Source organism: Scyliorhinus canicula, chromosome 3 (assembly GCF_902713615.1).
Source record: "Scyliorhinus canicula chromosome 3, sScyCan1.1, whole genome shotgun sequence".
Classification (NCBI taxonomy): Eukaryota; Metazoa; Chordata; class Chondrichthyes; order Carcharhiniformes; family Scyliorhinidae; genus Scyliorhinus; species Scyliorhinus canicula.
The window spans coordinates 175,261,477-175,283,297 of record NC_052148.1 but is presented as its reverse complement, the minus strand read 5'-3'; the positions used below and the strand labels follow the sequence as shown (position 1 = coordinate 175,283,297).

General features: G+C 46.5%; 1 protein-coding gene across 1 annotated transcript in view; it reads left to right on the top strand.

Moving 5' to 3' along the window:
• The window catches only part of cfap299 (cilia and flagella associated protein 299), a 792,024-nt gene that overhangs the window by 60,100 nt on the left and 710,103 nt on the right, over nucleotides 1-21,821 (top strand). The window contains exon 2 of the mRNA XM_038791783.1: nucleotides 13,631-13,761. Within this exon, the coding sequence (XP_038647711.1) occupies nucleotides 13,631-13,761 (131 nt within the window). The remainder of the gene's footprint in view (nucleotides 1-13,630; nucleotides 13,762-21,821) is intronic.

Sequence of the window (21,821 nt, the reverse complement as noted above, 5' to 3'; positions counted from 1 at the left end):
GGGGGGGGGGCTTCCTGCCCCCCCTCTCCCCTCCCCTCCTTCCTTTTTTCCCCCATGTTTCTCTCTGTGACTCCCTTGGGTTCTCTCCTCATGTTCTCCCCCCCTTTCCCCCTTTGCTTCTACTCGTTGCGTGCTTTCTTGTCTGCTCTCCCCCCGTCCCCCCTCATTCCCTAGTCGCTGTTTGTCACAAACAGGTCTTGGAACAGGCCGATGAATAGCCCCCACGCTTTGTGGAAGATCTGGTCCGACTCTCGGATAGTGTACTTGATCTTCTCCAGGTGGAGAAATTCCGACATGTCTGCCAGCCAGTCTGCAGCTGTGGGTGGTATTGCTGATGGCCAGCCGAGCAGGATTCTTTGACGTGCGATTAAGGAAGCAAAAGCCAGGGCATCGGCTCTCTACCCAAATGTAGTTCTGGCTGGTCCAATACCCCGAAGACTGCCACTCTCTGGCACAGCTCCACCCTCACCCCCATAACCTTGGACATTATCTCAGAGAAGGTTGACCAGAACCTGACAGGTCTGGGGCAAGCCCAGAACATGTGGCCGTGGTAGGCCGGGCCCCTCTATCACTGTTCACATTTATCCTCCACCTCCGGGAAGAACCTGTTCATTCGGGTTCTGGTTAGGTGTGTTCTGTGCACCGCTTTAACTGCATGAGGCTTAGCCTTGCGCAGGAGGAGGTGGAGTTGGCCCTGCTCAATGCTTCACTCCAGAGACCCCATCCCAGTTCCGTCCCCAGGTCGACTTCGCCCAGTGATAGTCTTGTCCTTTCCAGTAACTGTTCATAGATGTTCCCACAGTACCCCCCTCTCCTTACTGTCCGTGTTTATTAGTTCTTCTAGTAGTGTGTCTCTCGGGGAACTTGGGCCTTGCGGAGAAAGTGTTTAATTTGCAGGTGTCTGAGTTCCTGCCCTGTTGGCAGTTCCAGGTCTCCCGTCATTTTGCCCAAGGTCGCTAGTCTGTCCTCTATGTGAAAGTCTCTGACTGCTGGCGTCCCCCTGTCCCGTCTCCATTTTTTAAAGTTGACGTTGAGCATGGCTGGTGGGAATTTATGGTTTCTGCAGATGGGGGACATCTCAGTTAGACCGCAATGCTGTCTCATTTGGTTCAATATCTTTCATGTGGCTATGACCACTGGCCAGGATGTGTATTTCCTCGGGGGTGGGGGGGGGGGGGGGGGTGGCAGAGCTGCCGTGGCGAGGGTCTGGAGGGTCGTTCCCTTGCAGGAGGACTCCTCCAACCGCATCCATTCCAAGTTGGGTTCACCTATCCATCCCCTCACCCTCTCTGCCGTAGCTGCACAGTTGTAATACTGTAGATTCAGCAGGGCCAGGCCGCCCATCTTTTTCACCCTTTGCAGTGTTGATTTAGGGATACTTGGGTTCTTCCCCCCCCCCGCCCCCCCCCCCCCCCCCCCCCCCCCCCCCCCACACACACACGCACACACACAAACGCCATGATCATTTTGTCTATAAAAGGCCTTGGGGAGGAAGATGTGTATGGATCTAAACAGGAAGAGGAACCTCGGCAGAACGTTCATCTTTTAAAAAATAAATACCCAATTAATTTTTTCCAATTAAGGGGCAATTTAGCGTGGCCAATCCACCTACTCTGCACATCTTTGGCTTGTGGGGGATGAAACCCATGCAAACACGTGGAGAATGTGCTAATTCACGGACAGTGACCCAGAGCCGGGATCGAACCTGGGACCTCGGTGCTATAAGGCAGCAGTGCTAACCACTGTGCCCATGTTGAGTTTGTAGCCGAGAAGGTTCCAAACTCTTCCAGGAGCGGCATGATTACTTTCAGGCTGTTCTGTGGGTCCAAGATGTAGAGGAGCAGGTCATCTGCATAGAGTGAAACTCCTCTTTGAATGTCCTTCCAGCTTTTTGCGTTTTGCAGAGCGATCTCCATCTGTTCAATTGCCAGGGCTAACAGGAGCGGGGACAGTAGGCATCCCTGTCTTGTGCCTCTGTGAAGCTGTAAGTATTCAGAGCCGGTGATATTGCTCCGCATGCTCACCTTGGGGGTATTGCACAGGAGTTTCACCCATGAGGTGAACCGTGTCCCAAGCCCAAACCGCTTCAGTACCTCAAAGAGGTACTTCTACTCGACTCTGTCGAAGGTCTTTTCTGCGTCCAGGGAGATGATCACCTCTGGTTTTCTCTCTCCGGATGGGGCCATTATTACATTCAGCAGCCCCCTGATGTTTGTAGTTGGCTGGCTACCCTTAACAAAGCCCATCTGGTCCTCTGTGACCACCTCTAGTATGCAGTTTTCCAGTCTCTTGGCCAGGACCTTCGCGAGTATCTTCGCATCTGCATCTAACAGCGAAATGGGTCTGTATGATCTGCATTCTGTCAGGTTGTTTTTGGCTGTCAGCAATATCGTGGCCTGTGTTAGCATAGGAGGCAGGGTGCCCCTCGCTAGCGAGTCTGTGAACATATCCCAGGTGTGGGGCCAGGCCAGTGTGAATGTTTTATAGAAGTCTGCCGGGAGCCTGTTGGATGTTGGCACCCTCCCCGCCTGCATGGAGCTGTTGCTCTCCATGATCTCTCCCAATCCTACTGATGCTTCCAGTTCCCCATGCCTATTTTCCCCCACGACTGGAATGCCCAGTCCATTGAGGAACAATTTAATCCCCATGCCCTCGTCAAAGGGTTCGGAGGTATATAGCCCTTGGTAGAAAGTTTTGAACGCTTGGCTGACCTCTTTTTACTCGGTTACCAGTCTGCCTTTGCTATTCTTCACCTGCGCTATCTCCCTCATGGCTGCCAGCGTTCTTGGCTGGTGAGCCAGTAGGCAGCCAGTCTTTTCTCCGTGTTCATAAAAGGTCCCCCATGTCTAGCAGAGTTGGTGTACTGCTTTCCAGGCGGATAGTAGGTCAAAGTCCATTTGTAGCTTTTTCCTTTCTGCCAGAAGCTCTATGGTCGAGGCCTCGGAGTACTTTCTGTTGACCTCCAAAATGGAGTTGATCAGCTGTTGCTTGGCCTCCCATTCTTCCCAGTCTCGACGTGTCATGTAGGCTATAATTTCTCCCCTAATCGCAGCCTCCAGTGCCTCCCAGAATGTGGAAGGTGAGACTTCCCCCGTTCTGGTTATTAGTAACGTACTCACCTCTGGCCTTTGATGTTTTTTGGCAGAAGACCTTGTCAGTCAAGAAGTCTGTGTCCAGCCTCCATGTGGGGTGGTGGGCACGGCCCGTCTCCAACCTTACATCCATGTAATGTGGAGCGTGATCAGAGATAACTATCACAGAGTATTCTGCTCTTACTATTCCTGGAAGCACCGATTTTCCCAATGCAAAGAAGTTTATCCTTGAATATGCTCTGTAAAGAACGAGAATTCTTCTCACTGGGGTTTTTAACGGTTTCTCTCTCTACAGGCACTGCCAGACTTGCTGAGTATTTCCAGCATTTTCTGTTTTTATTTGACTTTTACAATGTTTGCTGCAATAAGGTTCTCAACTTCTATGTAGTAAAACCAACGGTGTAGCAAGTGGTTAGGATCCAGAATTCATTGCCCAAGTGTGTGTTAGTGGCAGATTCAACAATTGCGTTCCAAAGGGAATTGGACAATTGAAGAGAAAGAATTGCAGGGCTACAACTGAAAGGCAGGATAGTGGGACTAGTGAGTAGCTCTTACAGAGAGAGCTGGAGTGGACACTCTGGGCCAAACGACCACCTGTGTAACCGCTCTATGATTTGATAATAAAAGAACTTTATTGCAAATTCACTGTAATTATAATAACGACAATATATTTTTAAAAAGGACAAATCAAAATTATTCCACAAAGGGAAATATCATATTGACATTTTTATGCAGTTGTATTAATGGCTAATTAATTTAGTGGATGATAATGGGCATTTCTTTTATGTTGGAGGCGAGGAAAGCTACAGATACAAAGGAGATCTACAAGCAGTGGAGCTGGGGAGTGAAGGCCCAGATAAAGACTCAAAAAGCAAGCAGAGAGAGATAGAAAAAAGAACACATCTCACTCGGAGGAAGAAGTCCGTTTTTCTGTTTGACAGAAAAAGGGATGCAAAGGCGAGCTCTTGGAGGCAATGTGTGAGCTGGCTAAAAAGGATCCACATCCTGGAAAGGTGTGAATAGCTCGGAGACACGAAAGAGTTGTATATTTTCTGAGAAGTGGCCAACCCAAGAACCGGGGTATTATTGGTTAGTTGGTTGAAAAGGAACTCTGGAAAGCTGCGCCATCAGGACTGTCATGACCTAATGGAGAGAGAATTCGCTGAAGTATTATTTGCTGATGATAATCATACCTGCGAAAGTTGTCCATTAGAACTCCTGACCTACCCTGCTTGGATAAAGAACAGCATATTTTGGAATTGTCAAGCTATGTAATGTTTTACAAGGAGAATGCTTGTGGTTGTGTACCGTGTATTTTAGTTGTATCAAATATTTGAAGTGAAATTTTACCTTTTTATTTGAAGTATCACCCACCTGTTCAGTCATGTTGAATTTATGTTGATTCTAATTTGTGTTTAAAGTAAAAGTATTTAAAAATGAAATCTTGTTGCTAATTTCTTCTTTGGGGGTCATTTGATAAATTTAGTTATTTTGGTTTATGGTTCCCCCACGGGGATTGTAATAATAGAAAATACTGGAAACACATAGCAGCCCCGGCAACTTTTGTGAAGAGAAACTTAAAGCTATTGTTGCAGGTATAGACCCTCTGTCAGGCTCTTGAATGGTGTTGTGCAGTATAACCTTTTCCTGAATTTCTTTTGTGTTTCTCCATAGTCAGCTGCTATTTTTTTTGAGATTTTGTATATTTTTATAGGGAAGTTCTGAAATACATTATTTTCTACCTGGAATAATTTTGATTTGTCTTCTATAGTTTTAGTAACCAGAACAAGTTTTATATATTTACTGATGATTTCACTGTTTTGTTGACTTAATTAAATATAATTGGCTAATAATGAACAAGAAATGTAAGCTTGCTGAAATATTTGGAAAGCAAATGCTGAAGGGCGTGATTCAGCGGACTGTAGTTAAAGTTCTCTGAACGGCACGTTTAGCGGGGGTTTCTCAGTGGCTACCGTGCCAAGAAACATCCCGCTAAACGAAGGCACTTTGCCTTTTTTTTGGCATGTAGGGGCTTCTCCCCACCAATGCCGCACTAAGAGGGATTTCCTACTGGCGACGACCAGCGTGGACCAGTACTAAACAGCGCATTAGGGAGGTCTCCCGGACGCAGCCGTTGAGTCCTGGGTGCCAGATGAATGGCTCAGTGAGGGAGAGATCCAGATTGCCCAGGGTGGAGTGAGTTGGATGGCTTGCGTGAGGTTTCGCAACTCGGTGCAGAGCCCGATTTAGGGCTCACATGTGATTCACCTGTTGTGCCCGGATCTGTGCCGGGCGCAACGGGTGTCACTGAATCACACCCATGGTTTTTCCATCGAGACATGTTGCAGTTAAGGACTTTGCAAGTTCAATGTGCCACAAGGTGGCAGTGCTTGTTCATAACATTGTTTGAAAACATCTACTATTTTACATTTTAAGTGCCAGTATTGTTAAAATAAATCTTAATTAAGAAATGTATTCCCGATTCATTATTTCATGTACTAATCTTTCTCAATTTCAAAAGTAACGCATTTACAATTCCAATTTGAAAAATATGTTTTGCTATTGAACTTCCCATGTTAAGTGAGTTAAGTGAAACTGGGACCTCGTGCCATATTAATAATAGTCTCTAGTAATTATGGTTGCATATTGTTTAGAATTACTTGTGTTGTATCAATCTGCACTCCTGTTTTTGGGTTGAAATGTCATCACTTTTGCAGTGTTATTTCCATACATACTTACAGTAAGTCCCCACTATAAGTCTTGCCACTTTGAGTTAATGTTTACTCTTTGGGATCTTTTTTCTATTTACGTTGCCATTTTTGATTTGTTGTCTGCACTCTTGCCCCGCTCCCCTGCGCTGAACCCAGCCGCCGCCATGTTCTGAAGCTGAGGCAGCCGCCACAGTCCAAGTTGAGAACTGAACATTCCTTCATAGAGTCTTGAGTTTTGCAGCACAGAAAGAGGCCCTTCAGCCCATTGTGTCTCCGCTGGCCATCCTTTCTATTCTAATCCCATTTCCCAGCACTTGGTCCATAGCCTTCTATGCTGCAATGACATCTGAAGTGCTCATCAAAATTCTTCTTGAATGTTGTGAGGGTTCCTGCCTCTGTGGGTTCCAGATTCCCACCATTCTCTGGGTGAAAAAGCTTTCCTCAAATCCTCTCTAAATCTCCTGCCTATTACCGTAAATCTATACTCCTGGTTATTGACCCCTCTACTCAGGGGAAAAGTTTCTTCCTACCTATGTCCCTCATAATTTTGTGCACCTCAAATAGGTCACCCCTTCAGCTTTCTCTGCTCTAAGGAGAACAACTTCAGCCAAACCAGCCTCTCTTCAAAGCTCTTCAGTGGAAGGAAGGTTGAGAGATTAGTGCAGATGAGGCAGAATCTTGCTCTGTGGGGATATTTAATCTGTATAATTTATTTCCTTCAAGTATTTTTAAAATCAGAATAACCATTTAATTCAGTTAAGCTTAATATACTTGAACAAGTATTTTCAATTCCTGTTTGGTTACAAAACCTAAAGCTTTGAAATGAGTAAATAAGCATCAGCTGGTCTCTTGGCAATAAATCTGCTCCACTTCTTGTGAATTTAGAATTTAATCAAATCTCAAGATTCCATAAGATCTAAAAGGACATAGTTGAAGAAATCAGTAAGATGAAGAGCAAGTGCAGGAGGGGATATAAATGTCTAAAGTTTCTTCTCTCTTCTTTCCACCCTCCATTGTCTTTAATATGCTTTATTATGTCATCATATTTTTAACCAAGGTGACTGATAACTTAAAAGGAAGTTTATAAATAAATTTAATGTAATCATGAGTTAAATAATTGCTGCTGCCTGATCAAATCTGTACCAATCTAGAAAGTTTGACAGTTATAGTAATTCACGCTGAATGATGGTTAAGTGTAAAATATCCTACATGAAACAAAATTGCATGCAATATTCTTTACAGCTGATCTGTAATAAGAAAAGTCTGTACGTGCAGATTTTTATTTCTATCCTTCCATTCCATCAAGTAAGCCCATGCAGTTTTCTGAAGTACTATTAACATCCTGCTTTTTGATGGTTAAAATTCATGGGTACTGTACCAATCAGAAGTCTTGCTAAATCTTTGGAGTGAGACTTAAATGTGCTCAAAACTGAATCACTTAGAGTTAAAATCAAGCACTTGGGGCACAATTCAATCACTGCGTTACATCTGGCACAGATCTGGGCATGCTGGTTAAATAGCGGGAAGGGACAATATCGAGATTCGTGTCGGGCATGAAGCAGTTTGCGATTCACCCAGCGAGCTCGCGATGGTGAGTTCCGGAACACACCCAAAAATGGCAAGCATATCATTTATTCTAATTTGCATTCATTTCAATCTCATTAGCAAGATTGAAGTCGAATGCAGCAGCCTCCGAGGAATTAACTGACTCCCCAGCGAGAAATCACGTGGGTGTTGTTTAGTAACTCTTTTTAAAAACATGAAGCTGGCGCAGTGGTTGCTGAGGGGAAGTGAGGAGGTGAGTAACCATTTCTATTTTCCAGCATGCAGCTCAAGGGTACTGGAGCTATTGGCCCAATGCTCGGAGGGGGCGGAGTAGGCGGGGTGGGGGGGCCCTCAGGAGGGTTGGATTTGGTCGGGAGGTTGAAGCGTTCCAGATCGGGGTTTGCCCCTGGGCTAGTGGGGGAGGGGCTTTGCCTCCGTGAGGACTTCGAACCTTCTTGAAATATTGTGGAGATCCATTAACGGGACAAGCTTCATCCTGTCTGACCTACTAAACACATCCAGGACAGAGCCTTGATGTGCCTTCAATGCTGAACTTCAATTTTACTCCCTTTCACTGTGACCAGCCTCTAGCTGCATTGTTGAAGGCGATTGCAAATGCTGAATTAGCTTTGTTAGCTGTGAGAGCAATTAACAGCTGCAGGTTACGTTTGTTGCTTGTTCCTGCCAGTGGCTGCAAATTCCTGGAGGCTGCTGTTGCTGTTTGCTTCCTTTTCTCTAGCCAGAAGGAAGGACAATTTTTTGTAAGATACCTGGGTCCCGGAACACCCGACTCGGGGATGTACAAGTTCATAAGGCAACCGGTTTGAAGCAAGAGGGTGCAGTGGGACCTACTATGTGACATTAATCCAAATGGGCCACTTGATGACGCCGTTTAAGAAATGCTTTCGCAGATTGCTGATGCCTTCGTTGCTGGTGTGGTGAATGCTGTATGTAACTGGCATGTCACTTTGGGTTAAACACGCTGGAAGTCAAGGATGTTCAACTGCGGGCAGCATGGTGGCGCAGTGGTAGCACTGCAGTCTCACGGCGCCGAGGACCCAGGTTTGATCCCGGCTCTGGGTCACTGTCCGTGTGGAGTTTACACATTCTCCCCGTGTTTGCGTGGGTTTCGCCCCCACAACCCAAAGATATGTAAAGTAGGTGGATTGAACACGCTAAATTGCCCCTTAATTGGAAAAAATTAATTGGGTACTCTAAATTTATTTAAAAAAAGGATGTTCAACTGCACCTTGAGTGCCAGTAGAATATGTGGATGCCAGGATTTGGTTCTGGTGAGATTGGACCGTGTGGGAGGACCTGCACAGCTGCGGCTCCTGGATGGAGAATGGCACTGATACATGAACAAGTCACACATTGATGGACAGATCATTTCTACGACAAAGTTCAGGACATGATAACACATTCTCAGGCTTATCCTCCAATTCTGTTGAGGAACCTGCGAGGGGTGATGTATTTGTTTTTTTTGTGAAAATGAGCTGATATAGATTTGTATTGGTGCCAATATGGAATGGTGACGTTTCCTTGTTATTTAATGATTAGTGTGATAGGCAATTATTTTTTTCCAATTAAGGGGCAATTTAGCGTGGCCAGTCCATCTACTCTGCACATCTTTGGATTGTGGGGGTGAGATCCACGCAGACACGGGGAGAATGTGCAAACTCCACACAGTGATCCGGGGCCAGGATCGAACCTGGGATCGAACCCCACAGTGTTAACCACTGTGCCACCATGCTGCCCTATGGTATATGGAATATTATGGAGTTTTCTCAAATATTTGTTACTGTTGACCATTTAATAAACAACTTGTTCTCAACTCTCAAGTGGCTGCTCCAGGGTACATGTGCCATGCCTCAGAGGATGATTAGTGCATCACATTCAAGGAAACTTTGAAACCTGAACTCTGAGAGCATCAGCACCACAGAGGCAGCTGCCAAAAATCAAACGCTAAAGAGCAGGGCTTTAGCACTGTGGATCTTCTCATGACTAAAGGGTAAGTGTGTGGATCAGGAGAGGTCTCCCTCATGTTCCTGGCAGATATCTGGGGTCTAGGGGCTCCTGTTGTGGCCGAGGGTGAGTGTGCAGAGCAAGGTTTGCGAGCACAACTAGCTCGGTGGTGCTTGTGTTACGTTGCTGGTGGCAGCTGATACGCTGGAGAAGGCGGCAGCAGCAACAACACGGACTGGAGGCAGCACCCCATGTGCAGAGGGCCGCTGCACAACCCGAACACCCAGCCACACATCAGGCCGAGAAGGAACCCAGAGGGGAGGTCACGACGGCCCAAGGTATACGGGCATTGTAGGTCTTTCGATGAGATGATGAACTCCTCCCATTGAGGAGGACGACGACACCCACTCCCGGTGGCCGTGAAAGTCACCGCAGCCCTGAACGTCTATGCAGCAGAATCATTCCAGGGCTCAAGTGGGGACCTATGTGGCATTTCTCAAACTATAACCCACAGGTGCATCCGGGGGGTGGTCACGGATGCCCTGTGTGCCTGCGGATTCAACTACATCACCTTCAACCTGGACCAAGCCCACCAAGGTGCCTAAGCAGCAGGATTCTCCGCCTTCGCCTGGGATGTCCCAGGTTCAGGGACAATAGATGGAATGCATGTCACCTTGCGCACACAGGGGCATCAGGGACTGCCCTTCAATAACAGGGAAGGGGTTCTAATCCCTGAATGTTCAGATTGTGTGCGACCACCGTCCCCAAAATCATCTACGTGCGTGCCTGCTACCCGGGAAGGGTGCATGTCAGCTACATCCTGAGACCCTTGGAGATTCCCGACGTCTTCAAGGACCACTCCAGGATGACGGGTTGGCTCTCAGGGGACAAAGGATACCCGCTGAGGTCCTGGCTGATGACACCGGTGTGGAGGTCTGAGACCAAGAGCTGTGCGTCAGACCGCTCAAAATGCAGTTCTGATGCCTGGAATGCTCTGGTGGCACATTACAGTACACCCCAGAGTGTCTCCCGTTTTGTGGTGGTCTGCTGTGCCCGCCACAACCTGGTACAGCAGCAGGGCGACATGGTGGAAGAGTAGTAGGATGCCTCATCTGAGGAAGAGGAGGAGGAGCCGGACCGGGGGTAGTGGGGCTGGAGGACAAGCCCGGGAAGGAACCAGAGGATGGAGGACAGGCACTTGGTGGTAAGGGTCCAGCATGCCCAGAGGACCAAGGAGGCCGTCATCCACACCAGATTCACATAGGAGGAGGATATGTCCATCAGCTCAACACCCCCCCCCCCGCCAACATTTCCCTCCCCAATCACATCACCCCCTCCCTGACTACTTTGTTCCACCCACCAAAGGTTTCATAACATTACTCCAGGGTGATGGGCATGTGTCGCCACTGCCAGCGGGTTACTGTACAACTCAGGAGAGTGATGATAACGCGCTATAAGGAAAGCTTTGGTGCTCCTCAGTTTATGCCAAAGTCTCAATCCTGTCTTTCTGCTGACAGCATGCTCACATCTGTTCTCTGAATGGGGTCTGCATCGGGGACGTGTGATCTTGGACCACTGTGGGTGGGGGAGAGCAGGGGGCACATGGGGTGGGGGTGCAGGCAGGCCCGCTGTGAAGGTGCTTCACATGTATTCCGGTGTAACATGTTTTGATAGTGAATTATTGACATTTCCATTCCACCTAGCTACAGATTGATAGTGCCCCCCTCCACTCTCTTTCCCCCAACCCCATCAAGTGTCCACTCAGTGCTCCTATGTCTTCTTGATCTTTTGTGGTCTACTGCTACTTTTCATGCCCTGTGCCCTTTGATGCCCTTTGTGGACTTCCTCCTCCAGGAGGGCCTGGAGCCGGGGGCTCCAGCTGGCTTACCGGTGATACAGGTTTCGCTGTGCCACACTGGTCTGCCCACTGCCCTTAAGATGTGCCTGTGTCAGGGGGTTCGGAATAACTGGAAACTGCCATTGTCTTCTTGGTGGCAGGCCCTGGGTCGGTCTGCAGCGCTTCCTCATTTTTGACAGTGCCTGTTGGGCCCTGGTGGTCTCCATGGTAAGGCGGGGCAGCTGGAGTGAACTCCAGAGGCCTCTGAGTCATCTGGCTTTGTCAGCCTTGACAGATCCCCATTATTTGCACCATGGTGTTGACACCCTCAGTGATGCTCCACTGCGACTGGGCTAAGCTCTTGAGTGTATCGACAATGCACATCTGTTTCTGGGACAAGTCTGTCAGCGACTCGGACATGATGTCGAGACCCTTTAGCCATGGTCGTCACAGACTGAGCCATGCCTTGGACACTACCACTCAAGACGCGGATTTCGTGCTCCAGGCTTTCCATTGCGGTCGCCACCCTAGCAGTGTCGACCTCGGTGTCGTGCATGATCGACAACATCTCCTGAGACCGAAGCCTTTGGGTCTCCTCCAGTTGTTGGAATGTACCTGATAGCCCCTCCTGACTGTCACGGCTGTGACCTGTCATCTGTATCAGTTCTGGGAGAACCTTGTCCAGAGGCTCGGCAACTGACTGAGACCCAGCTGAGTCTTGAGATCCAGCAGATCTTTGATTGCTGTATCCCTTGGAAGTTCCTGCCTCCACCTGATGTGCATCAGCAACTGTGTGGTGCTCGCTAAATTGTGCCCTAAAAGCCTGTCAACAAATGTCGTGCACAAATGTTGCCCACGCACGAATGTTGCCACTGAGGTGGGTGTGGTAGCTGTGATGCCTCGGAGCTCTCCTTTGAGGTGGTCTTTTGGGTGACAGGGGAGTACGACTCCGGATGGCACAGCTTCATCAAGTGGTGATCCTGCGAGACAATGGACATGTCGTCAGTGAGAGGGAAGGATCATTTTTCTCTGACATGAACTGCTTACTTGAGACAGGTCATCTGGGTGAAGGTTAAGTGGATCCTCACATCTGTGACACATGCCAACTTCGCTGTTGGTGACTACTCTCTTCTTGGTCAACCTCGTGATCTCCGAAGCCATTCCTCATAGGAGGCGAGAACTCGGATCTCTCGTACTCCACTTCTCGTCTTGACCCTTTGCCGTTTATTATGGGCTATCTTCTCCTGAGGGGACAAGTGATGACATTATGAGCCACACGCTTGATGGGTCAACGGGGCCTATATATGTATGGGCACCGCAGCTGGACATGAAGGGTTGTGCTGGTGGGTGCCAAGAGATGCTGAGGAACAAACATGAAGATCGGTGTGGTGTCAGCCAGTGATCTGTGTGGGTGGGGGTTTTGGATCTGAGGGGTGGCAGGTGGAAGTGACACCAGGAGAGAGGTGGTAACTTACCCCTGTAGCTCGGTGGAGGTGATTGGTCTTCTTCCAACATTGGACAGTGGTCCTCCTGGTCTCGCTGTCTGCACTGATAGCCACTGCCACTGTCTCCTTTGCACCATTGCTGATCCTGCTGCTGGGCCTCTGACCCGCTCAATGGAAAAGGATGTCCCGTCTTGCATCCACAGCGTGAAGAAGCCTACGCATGTTGGCATCCCCAAAGTGAGCAGCAGGTCTGCGCACTGCCATGCTTTTGTGCTGACTGGGAATGAGTGCTGAGGGAGAGTTTAAAAGCAGCTCCCCCTTGATAGTGGCGAGACGTTGAGGCTGGCAAATCAGACGGCGCAACAGTCAGTAATGGCGAGACTCATCTGGGGGATACTTTTCGGCACCAAGAGCTGTTGAACACAGGCCGCAAACTCGCGAATGTGGCCGTCGAAGAACACCCTGCCAAACTCTCCAAAAATGACACTTAGATATTTTTCTGTTGATTCGTGCCCTTTGTTTCTAAAATACATGTGTTAAGATATCAGTTTGTTCACAACATAGAACAAAATATTGAAAATAATTCATGAATCTGAAATAGGTTATCCACGCTGTTAAAATAGAAGTACCATTTTCTGATTTAATGTGACTGTTTCCATCCCTGTTTGTACTGAACACTTATTAGCAATTTGTAATATGAACAATTTTTATCTTCAGCTGGTTTAGAGCTTTAGAATTCAGCATTTGCTTCAGCAGTAATACATCAATTACTTTATAATTCTTATGGGACAAGGTTAAAACTCGCATGCACTAAAAACCATTTTGCAGAAAGAATACTCCTGCTCCTTTTATTATCATTAACTGTGTCGAACTTGGTACAGAAGTTGTAAAAAGATTTTTTTTTTACTTTCTCACTTTCTGACTGGTCTAAAACTTCAACATTGCTGTAATATTATCAGTTGAGGCAGTCAGTGTACAAATTTAGTGTATAAATTACAATTCTGCCTTGGTAAATCATCTCCGTGACTCCCTTAGGATGAAGAGCTGGCTCGGCAGCTGGTGGAGCTGGGATACAGGGGAAGTGGAGAGGTGCTGAAAAGAGAAGAGTTTGAAATGAGGAAGACAGCTGCTGAACTAGCAAGACTTGCGAAGAAAAGCCAGAAAAAGTAAGTATATCCTAATTCACTGATAGAAGACTATATGCCATGAGTTTATTCCAGAAGAGGTAAATGTGTTATTTTTGATGTTAAAGCATCGCCAGGGTGATGGAAAGGCATGAGAAGGGGCTATTTTGAAAATGGGATTCTAACCTGTCTCCTTTGGGAAATAGATTGTACTGAGCATTAAAACCAAAATGAATACTATGAGTTCCTCCTGCCCTGCTTCCACCAGTAATCAGCATTCGACAGTAAAACAGGCAAAGAATTAAAACAAGGTAACATTCATGCTTGATTTTGCTCTCTATATATTCTGGCAAGCTAATTTTAGTATGAATATAAAGACAATAGCAGTAATAGGTTTTGAGTTCTGTTACCTTTTTTGTTCATAAATGTGATCTAGAAATACATGACATCTTATTCCCTAATGTACCATATTTGATCATTTCAGAATGCTTTATATCGTACTTACAATTAATTATTTCAAACAACCCTTTTATACCTATTGAGAGAATCATAGTGTTCAATTTTAAACATGAAAACCCAAGGATCAATAGCAGTCACCACTGATCAGTAATAATAACAGAAGAAAAGGCCACATTTAGAAAAGTCCTGTGGGTCCATAGGCATACCCATGGGCATATTTCCCTATCGTATCCCAATTCTCCCACAGCCTGATATCCTACGATGCATACTCTGGGATACGTAATCACCCCTGATTTTTGATGCCGATCCTGCCAAAGTTTATAAGTTACCTTTAATTAAAGGTGACTTGTATCTTAAAAATTCTTCCTTTGGAGGGCAGCACGGTGGCCCAGTGGTTAGCACTGCTGCATCACGGCGCCGAGGTCCCAGGTTCGATCCCGGCTCTGGGTCACTGTCCTTGTGAAGCTGGCACAATCGCCTCGTGTTTGCGTGTGTTTCACCCCCACAACCCAAAGATGTGCAGGATAGGTGTATTGGCCATGCTAAATTGTCTGTTAATTGGAAAAAGTGAATTGGGTACTCTAAATTTAAAAAAAGAAAATTCTTCCTTCAGGTGTCAAGATCGGAAAACATCATTCAGTAAACTGGTAATCCTGCTGTACATCCCAATGGTTTGTTAACTTGCATACAGTGGGCAGCACGGTAGCATAGTAGTTAGCACAATTGCTTCACAGCTCCAGGGTCCCAGGTTCGATTCCCAGCTTGGGTCACTGTCTGTACGGAGTCGGCACGTTCTCCCCGTGTGTGCGTGGATTTCCTCCGGGTGCTCCGGTTTCCTCCCACAGTCCAAAGATGTGCAGGTTAGGTGGATTGGCCATGATAAATTGCCCTTAGTGTCCAAAATTGCCCTCAGTGTTGGGTGGGGTTACTGGGTTATGGGGATAGGGTGGAGTCTTGGGTAGGGTGCTCTTTCCAAGAGCCGGTGCAGACTCAATGGGCCAAATGGCCATCTTCTGCACTGTAAATTCGATGATTCTATGATTTTAGCTATTTCACATTGATAGTATGTGCTACAAACATTTCCCCTCTAATCTCTTTAACACTCCTGGATATAGTCCCCACAATTTATATTGCCTGTGGTTATTGTGAGCAAGCATTTATAAACTGGGAACTAATGCTAACCATCCTCATAGATGCTAATGCCAAAGTATTGCTTATACCTTAGTAATACTTCTACTATTTTAGGTAGATTCTGATTTTCAATCAGGAGTTTGCACCTGATTATGGTGCAATTGCTTTTTCTAATTCATCCCCTGTCATTGTGTGCTGGATTATAGTTTGCACTGATCAGCCTTGACCACACAACAAACATTTTGTTTGTATGAAGGAAGATGCAAGATGCACATGGCACCCTAGCACATAGACACCATAGAAATAAGTCAACTTGATTGATTGATATTTATTGTCACATGTACCGCAGTACAGCGAAAAGTATTTTGCTGCGGCTAAGGGAACGTACAAAGTACGTACATAGTAGACAAAAGAAAAATCAACAGAGTACATAGACAATGATACATGAACAAATAGTGATTGGTTACAGTGCAAAGCAAGGGCCAAACAAGAGCAGCATAGGGCATCGTTAATAGTGTTCTTACAGGGAACAGATCAGTGCAAGGGAGAGTTGTTGAGGAGTCTGGCAGCTGTGGGGAAGAAGCTGTTCCTATGTTTGGATGTGCGAGTCTTCAGACTTCTGTATCTTCTGCCTGATGGAAGGGTCTGGAAGAGGGAAAAGCCTGGGTGGGAGGTGTCTCTGTCAATGCTGTCTGCCTTTCTGAGGCAGCGGGAGGTGTTTTCAGAATCAATGGAAGGATGGCAAGCTTGTGTGATGCGTTGGGCTGAGTTCACCACACTGCAGCTTCTTGCGCTCTTGGGCCTAGCAATTGCCATACCAAGCTGTAATGCAGCCGGATAGGATGCTCTCTATCGCACATCTGTAGAAGCTTGTGAGAGTCGATGCAGACATGTTGAATTTCGTTAGCTTCCGTAGGAAGTAGAGACATTGTTGGGCTTTCTTGACTGTTGCATCAACATGAGTGGACCAGGACAGACTGTTGGTGGTGGTGACCCCCAGGAACTTAAAGATATCAACCATCTCCACTTCGGAGCCATTGATGCAGACGGGAGTGTGTCGTGCTACACTTCCTGAAGTCGATGATCAGTTCCTTGGTCTTTCCAACATTTAGAGAGAGGTTGTTTTCAGTACACCATGCAACCAAGTGATCCATCTCATCGTTGATTCATCGTTGTTTGAGAAACGACCCACCACAGTCATATCATCTGCAAACTTATAGATTGAATTGGAGTTGAATCTTGCCACACAGTCGTGTGTGTATAGGGAGTACAGTAGAGGACTGAGCACACATCCTTACGGAGCCCTGGTGTTGAAGACTATTGTGGAGGAGGTGTTGTTACCTATCCTGACAAATTGCGGTCTGTTGGTGAGGAACATCAGGAACTGGAGGCAGAGGGAGAGCAGAAGATCAGAAGGATAACGCAGAACCAGGAAGGAGAAGGAGGAGGAGATGCAGGACAACCAGGCACTAACTTATGGGAAGCGTGAACAGACCTCAGACGTTTTGCCTCAATGTGACAGAGAACCAGTGTGCTGAAGGCGACTGAGGCTAAGCTGTGATGTGACGAGAGATGTATGTCATCTGGTCCAGCACCAACTCGAGCCATACTTTATTCACCCCATGCGCTGAAGTGGCTGTAAAGGTTGCTGTTGGTCTCAATCTTTATGCCTCAGACTCATTCTGTTTGGTATATTCCAGTCAGCAGCACACAGTTGAACTAAGGCTGTAACTAATGGATAATGAAAAGACTGTACCCGACCAACCTAAGCTTACAAAACTCAAAACATGGTGTCCAACATGAGGTGTGATTCCGTGACTGGACAACATTTGCTAAACAATCCACAGTGTGATAAAAATGATGCTGACAACCAATTTATGATTGCCAGTTGGGCTTATAGTGTGATGCAAGTTCATGTACTAGACGCTATGTATATTAATATACAATGTCCTGTCTTTGCAGACAGAAAAACCATGTACACACATTGTGCCAAAATAAATGACAGCCACTCGCTGGTTCATTCCAGCCTTGACCAATTGGAGTAAAGCTGCCGGGTTTAAATTTCAAACAATGCTCGGTTGTTAACTGTCATTCTCCATGGTAACATCTCTACCAATCAGAGTCCATTTGCCAACCATTCAGCACTCTCTTCTCACACAGTGTACATTTGTTGTTCACCTGTCCATCAGTATGCTTGCAAACTGCCCTGATGAATGCAAGATGAAAAGCTGAAACAAAATGTCTCTTTTTCAGCAATACTGTACTCATGTTTGGCACTACCAAACTCCTATTTTTGTTGTTTTTTAGTACTTCATTACAATACACTGAATAGGCAGCAACAATGGTATTTTTGTTCCCCAGAGAAAGCCCATCTGTTCAGTTGTTAGATAACATTTACAGAGTTCCCACTCACTGACAAGTCAATGACATCTCCTCCGAGGCACAGAGACTTCTCCATGAATGACCAAATTCTCAAATGAACCTTTATGAGGGGCCTGCTTTTTACCTGCGTCTGAGTAGCCTAATCTGTGCCAAGTCTGCCCCAACCCCTCACTACTTTCGGGTTCACCTCTGCGACTCCTAATACAGCTCACCCCACTGGGCCGAAAATCTGATACTTGGGCCGACATTTTTAGTAGTCGGTTTATGGAACCAGGAATTCTCTCAGCTCTGCACACCCAATGCATGACAAAAATCTAGGCGTATCTCAGTGTTCCACAATCCACTGTCACTGACTTGCATGGAGACTGTGAACTGAATGGCATCAAATTCCAACTCCGTTGAAAGAGAAAATGTGAGGGAAAGTGGAAAAGGCACGGCTCTGCTTATTTCAAAATGTACCTGGGAGAGATGCACTTATTATTAGCCTCTATTGGTCCCAAAAGCCAAGCAGTTGGCTGAAGCACTTGGCTGAAGGCCTGATTTTAATCAATTTGAACAGTGCCTTTAGAGATGGAAGTCTTGGCATAACATAAGGTTCCTCCAGGCACATAAAGAAAAATTAGCTCAATGCCATGGGACCTGAGTAGTGATTAGAAAATGTGTTATTGGTGTTTCTCCACAGTTATTAAACCCAAAAGGTCAAAATTGTGATGAGAATAGCATTTTTACACTTGCGTTGGATATGACTCACTTAGCTTTAGTTTTGTTTCTTTTAAAGGCAAGGAAAGAATATGGGTGGCATTAAAATTTGTATTTTGCGAATGGTTAGCAAATTGCGAATTGCTTGGTTCTTCAGAGGAGTTGATCGTGCTTGTGGTTCACCATGCTAACCAAACTACCTGGATGATTGTGGAGATTGTACAGAGGAGACCATTCAACCCATCGAGTCAACACCAACCTACTGAAAGAGCACCCTACCTAGGCCCACTCACTGCATAAACTCATCTAACCTGCACACCCCTGGACACTAAGGGGTAATTTAGCATGTGCAGCCCACCTAATCTGCGCATCTTTGGACTGTGGGAGGAAACTGGAGCACCCAGAGGAAACCCAGAGCCGGAATTGAACGTGGGTCCCTGGCTCTGTGCATCATCTGTGCCACCAATCTGCCCTTGTGCCACTGTGCCGTCCCTGTTCACTGTCTGATTTGGGACGATGGGTGCGCTCTGTAGGTCGGAAAGTCGATCACTGCACATGAAGCAGTCGATGGCTAGCAGCCACGCTGGAAGAGATGAGCAGAAGGAGTGAGAAGAGGAAAACCACTGGATGTCCTGCATGGAGTTACTTCATGAAGGCGCACTGACTTCTCAATCTGCTGCCCCCGGGCACTAGTCAGGCTTTGGCTTCAGTGGGGCCCCAAGGTGCTGTCAGAGTAGAACCCAGTGGTGTCACCATTTTGTCCCTCATTGGGCACAATTGCTACAACCACTACTGGACAAGTCGTCGATCCATCTGGCCTCACCTGGAAGGGGAAATTCCTCGGGGAGCTGCATTAATTGCTAATTATCTGATTTTCCTCTTGGTCTCTCCGTTGTGCCACCTTGGTGACCACTCTGCTTGATACATCAGATAGTTAAGGTTCATTACGTAATGTGAGTTTGCATTATGGAACAATGATGATGAGTTCCAGATGAATAGGTTATGGTAATGGTAGCTAACATTCATTCTGTGGTTTTATAAATGCAAATGTGGAGCAGGATTCCAATGCTTTAACAGATTAGGATGAGTTAGAAAGATGATTAAAGTTTGGTGTTCATGCTTGCCAGAGCAACAGTACCAATCTGGATTCCGGACTTTTTGCTGGAGACTGTGAACTGTAAAGTTCAGTACAATTACATTCTCCATAATTTGTTTGTTTTTATGACTTTGTTTTAGTAAGTGTGTCATAACTAAAGTTATAATACAGCATACACGCTGGTTATTTTGCTTACTATTGACATGAATATATTTGAACTGTGAGGGTAATGTTTGGGACGTGCTACTTATTATAGCATCCGCCTCATATAGCAGCATACGACGTTAACACCAATGTACAAGGTATAAACAGTAAGGACTGTGAATGCTCTTTATTTTCATTTAGTCATTTCAATTTGCCCTAATCCCTATGAGCCTAACCCAAGATGTCTCTGGGATTTTGATGAACTATAGAATTTGATGATTAAAAAGCCGGACAACTTTTGTTCCAGTTTTTCTGCCACTCTTGCGCCTCTGCTGTTTGCCACACTGACACAACTAAAAAAATGAACTTCCACCTTTACCTGCAAGAGCAACATGCTTACCCGGAGTACAATTAATAATTTAATCCTTTTTCTGCCTGTGCATTATCACAGCATTCATTCAGGCTGTCAGTTTGCGGACACCTGGATGCCTATTCACTTGTTTGTTGAGCTTATTGAGCTCAGAGTTGATTATGAACTTGGGTGGAAAAAGTTTCTTTGAGAGTAAACAAGGTACTTGCAGGACCACTGGTTAAACAAGTTCAGTTCAAGTGAACAATCAGATACATTTCAAATTAAAAGGCTGACCTATTTACAATTGCTTTGAGCTCCAGATCTTGAAAAATCTTAATAGCTTGAAATTTGTGTGGCAGTATCTGCACCTGGATGGGTCTCTGCTCACAAAGGCTATCCATGGTGGAGAGATTCTTAGGGGTTCTGTGAATGGAAGAGAAAGGAAATGTAATACCTCTGGGTAGAATCGCCCCAAAAATGAGAAAAGTTTGATTTTGGATGGGGCAAGTGGCATTGAACCCACGGACAGCAATGGCAGCTTTTTCTGCTGCAGCACGTGATGAAAAAAAATAAACAGAGACCAGTTTCATGTCAGATCACCTCTGATTTGCCCACCTCGCCATCACCACGGTGCTTCATTGATACGGGCACCATATTTAAAGGCTTCCGTGCACACAGCTCGCACTCTGGGAAGTTATCTCTGCCAGACCCAAGAAGCATACTGCATCCAAATTTACCAATGCCTCCCTCAACCACCCGCTGGATGCAGCGGAGGCCCACCACGATATCCTTTACCCACATTCTGGGCAAAGAACTGCAAGCAAGGTCACCAATTCTGCATGGGAGGCAATGTCAGCGGTGGTCAATGCCAAAACCTTGCAGAGGGCGGCTGCCGTTCAATACCGCAAATGAATGAATTATTTCCTCCGTTCTGCCAGGGTACGTCACTCTTCTCATCACTTACAATTACACACTCACAGACCCGTCACACATCTACAGGGATCTCACTCATTGCGAGCTCAAGGGACATCACCACTAACTCTCCCACACGCATTTTCATCTCTCATGCGGGTCGTGTCCTCATCACCTCCCTGGTCTCATTAACCATCTGCACATGCCAGGGGATCCTTATCATTTGTCATGGCATGCGGCCTGCTTACTCCAGTCCCCATTCGTCTTCATGCAGGACAAGCTGGCACATAACAAGAGGGAGGGATCCCAGGCAAGTGGAGGGATGCCAGAACTAAAGTCCTCATGGACTTTGAGGAGAATGCTATTCTGCTGGCCAGTGAGGGCATGGACTGTTCCTGTACTGATGGTAGATTCTGCAGCGATTAACCAAATGATGATCCAGCACTGCAACATTCATTAGAAGGCCATGTTGTGAGTGGTGTCTCCTGTTTCTCCGACCCCTGCCATGCACCTCTCCCTTCTTTCGCAGGCATATCGGTGAAGCAGCCGAGGGAGTCCATGAGCCAGGTTCTCAATTCCAGCCACAAGAGAAGCACAAATCATGCATTCACACACTCAAAAATAGAAGAACCATCACAGCACTTACAGGCACTCTCCAGCCCAGAGACAAACACCTTGGTGGGACCTACCTCTAGTGTAGCCATGGGGTCACAATCTGGTGAGAACATCTGATCCCCAGCAGGCGGCCGGAGACAGGGGTATCCAAGTGTGCCAGCATGCTGGAAGGCAGGAATTTGCTGAGTCGAGTCAGATGGCAAGCCTCTGGACTCGGTCATGCCTCAGTTGCTGGAGCTCCATAGGCAAGGGAGGGAAAATCAGGAGAGGATATGTGGTGTACTCGGGTAGCAAGGCTCAATGGAGGAATCC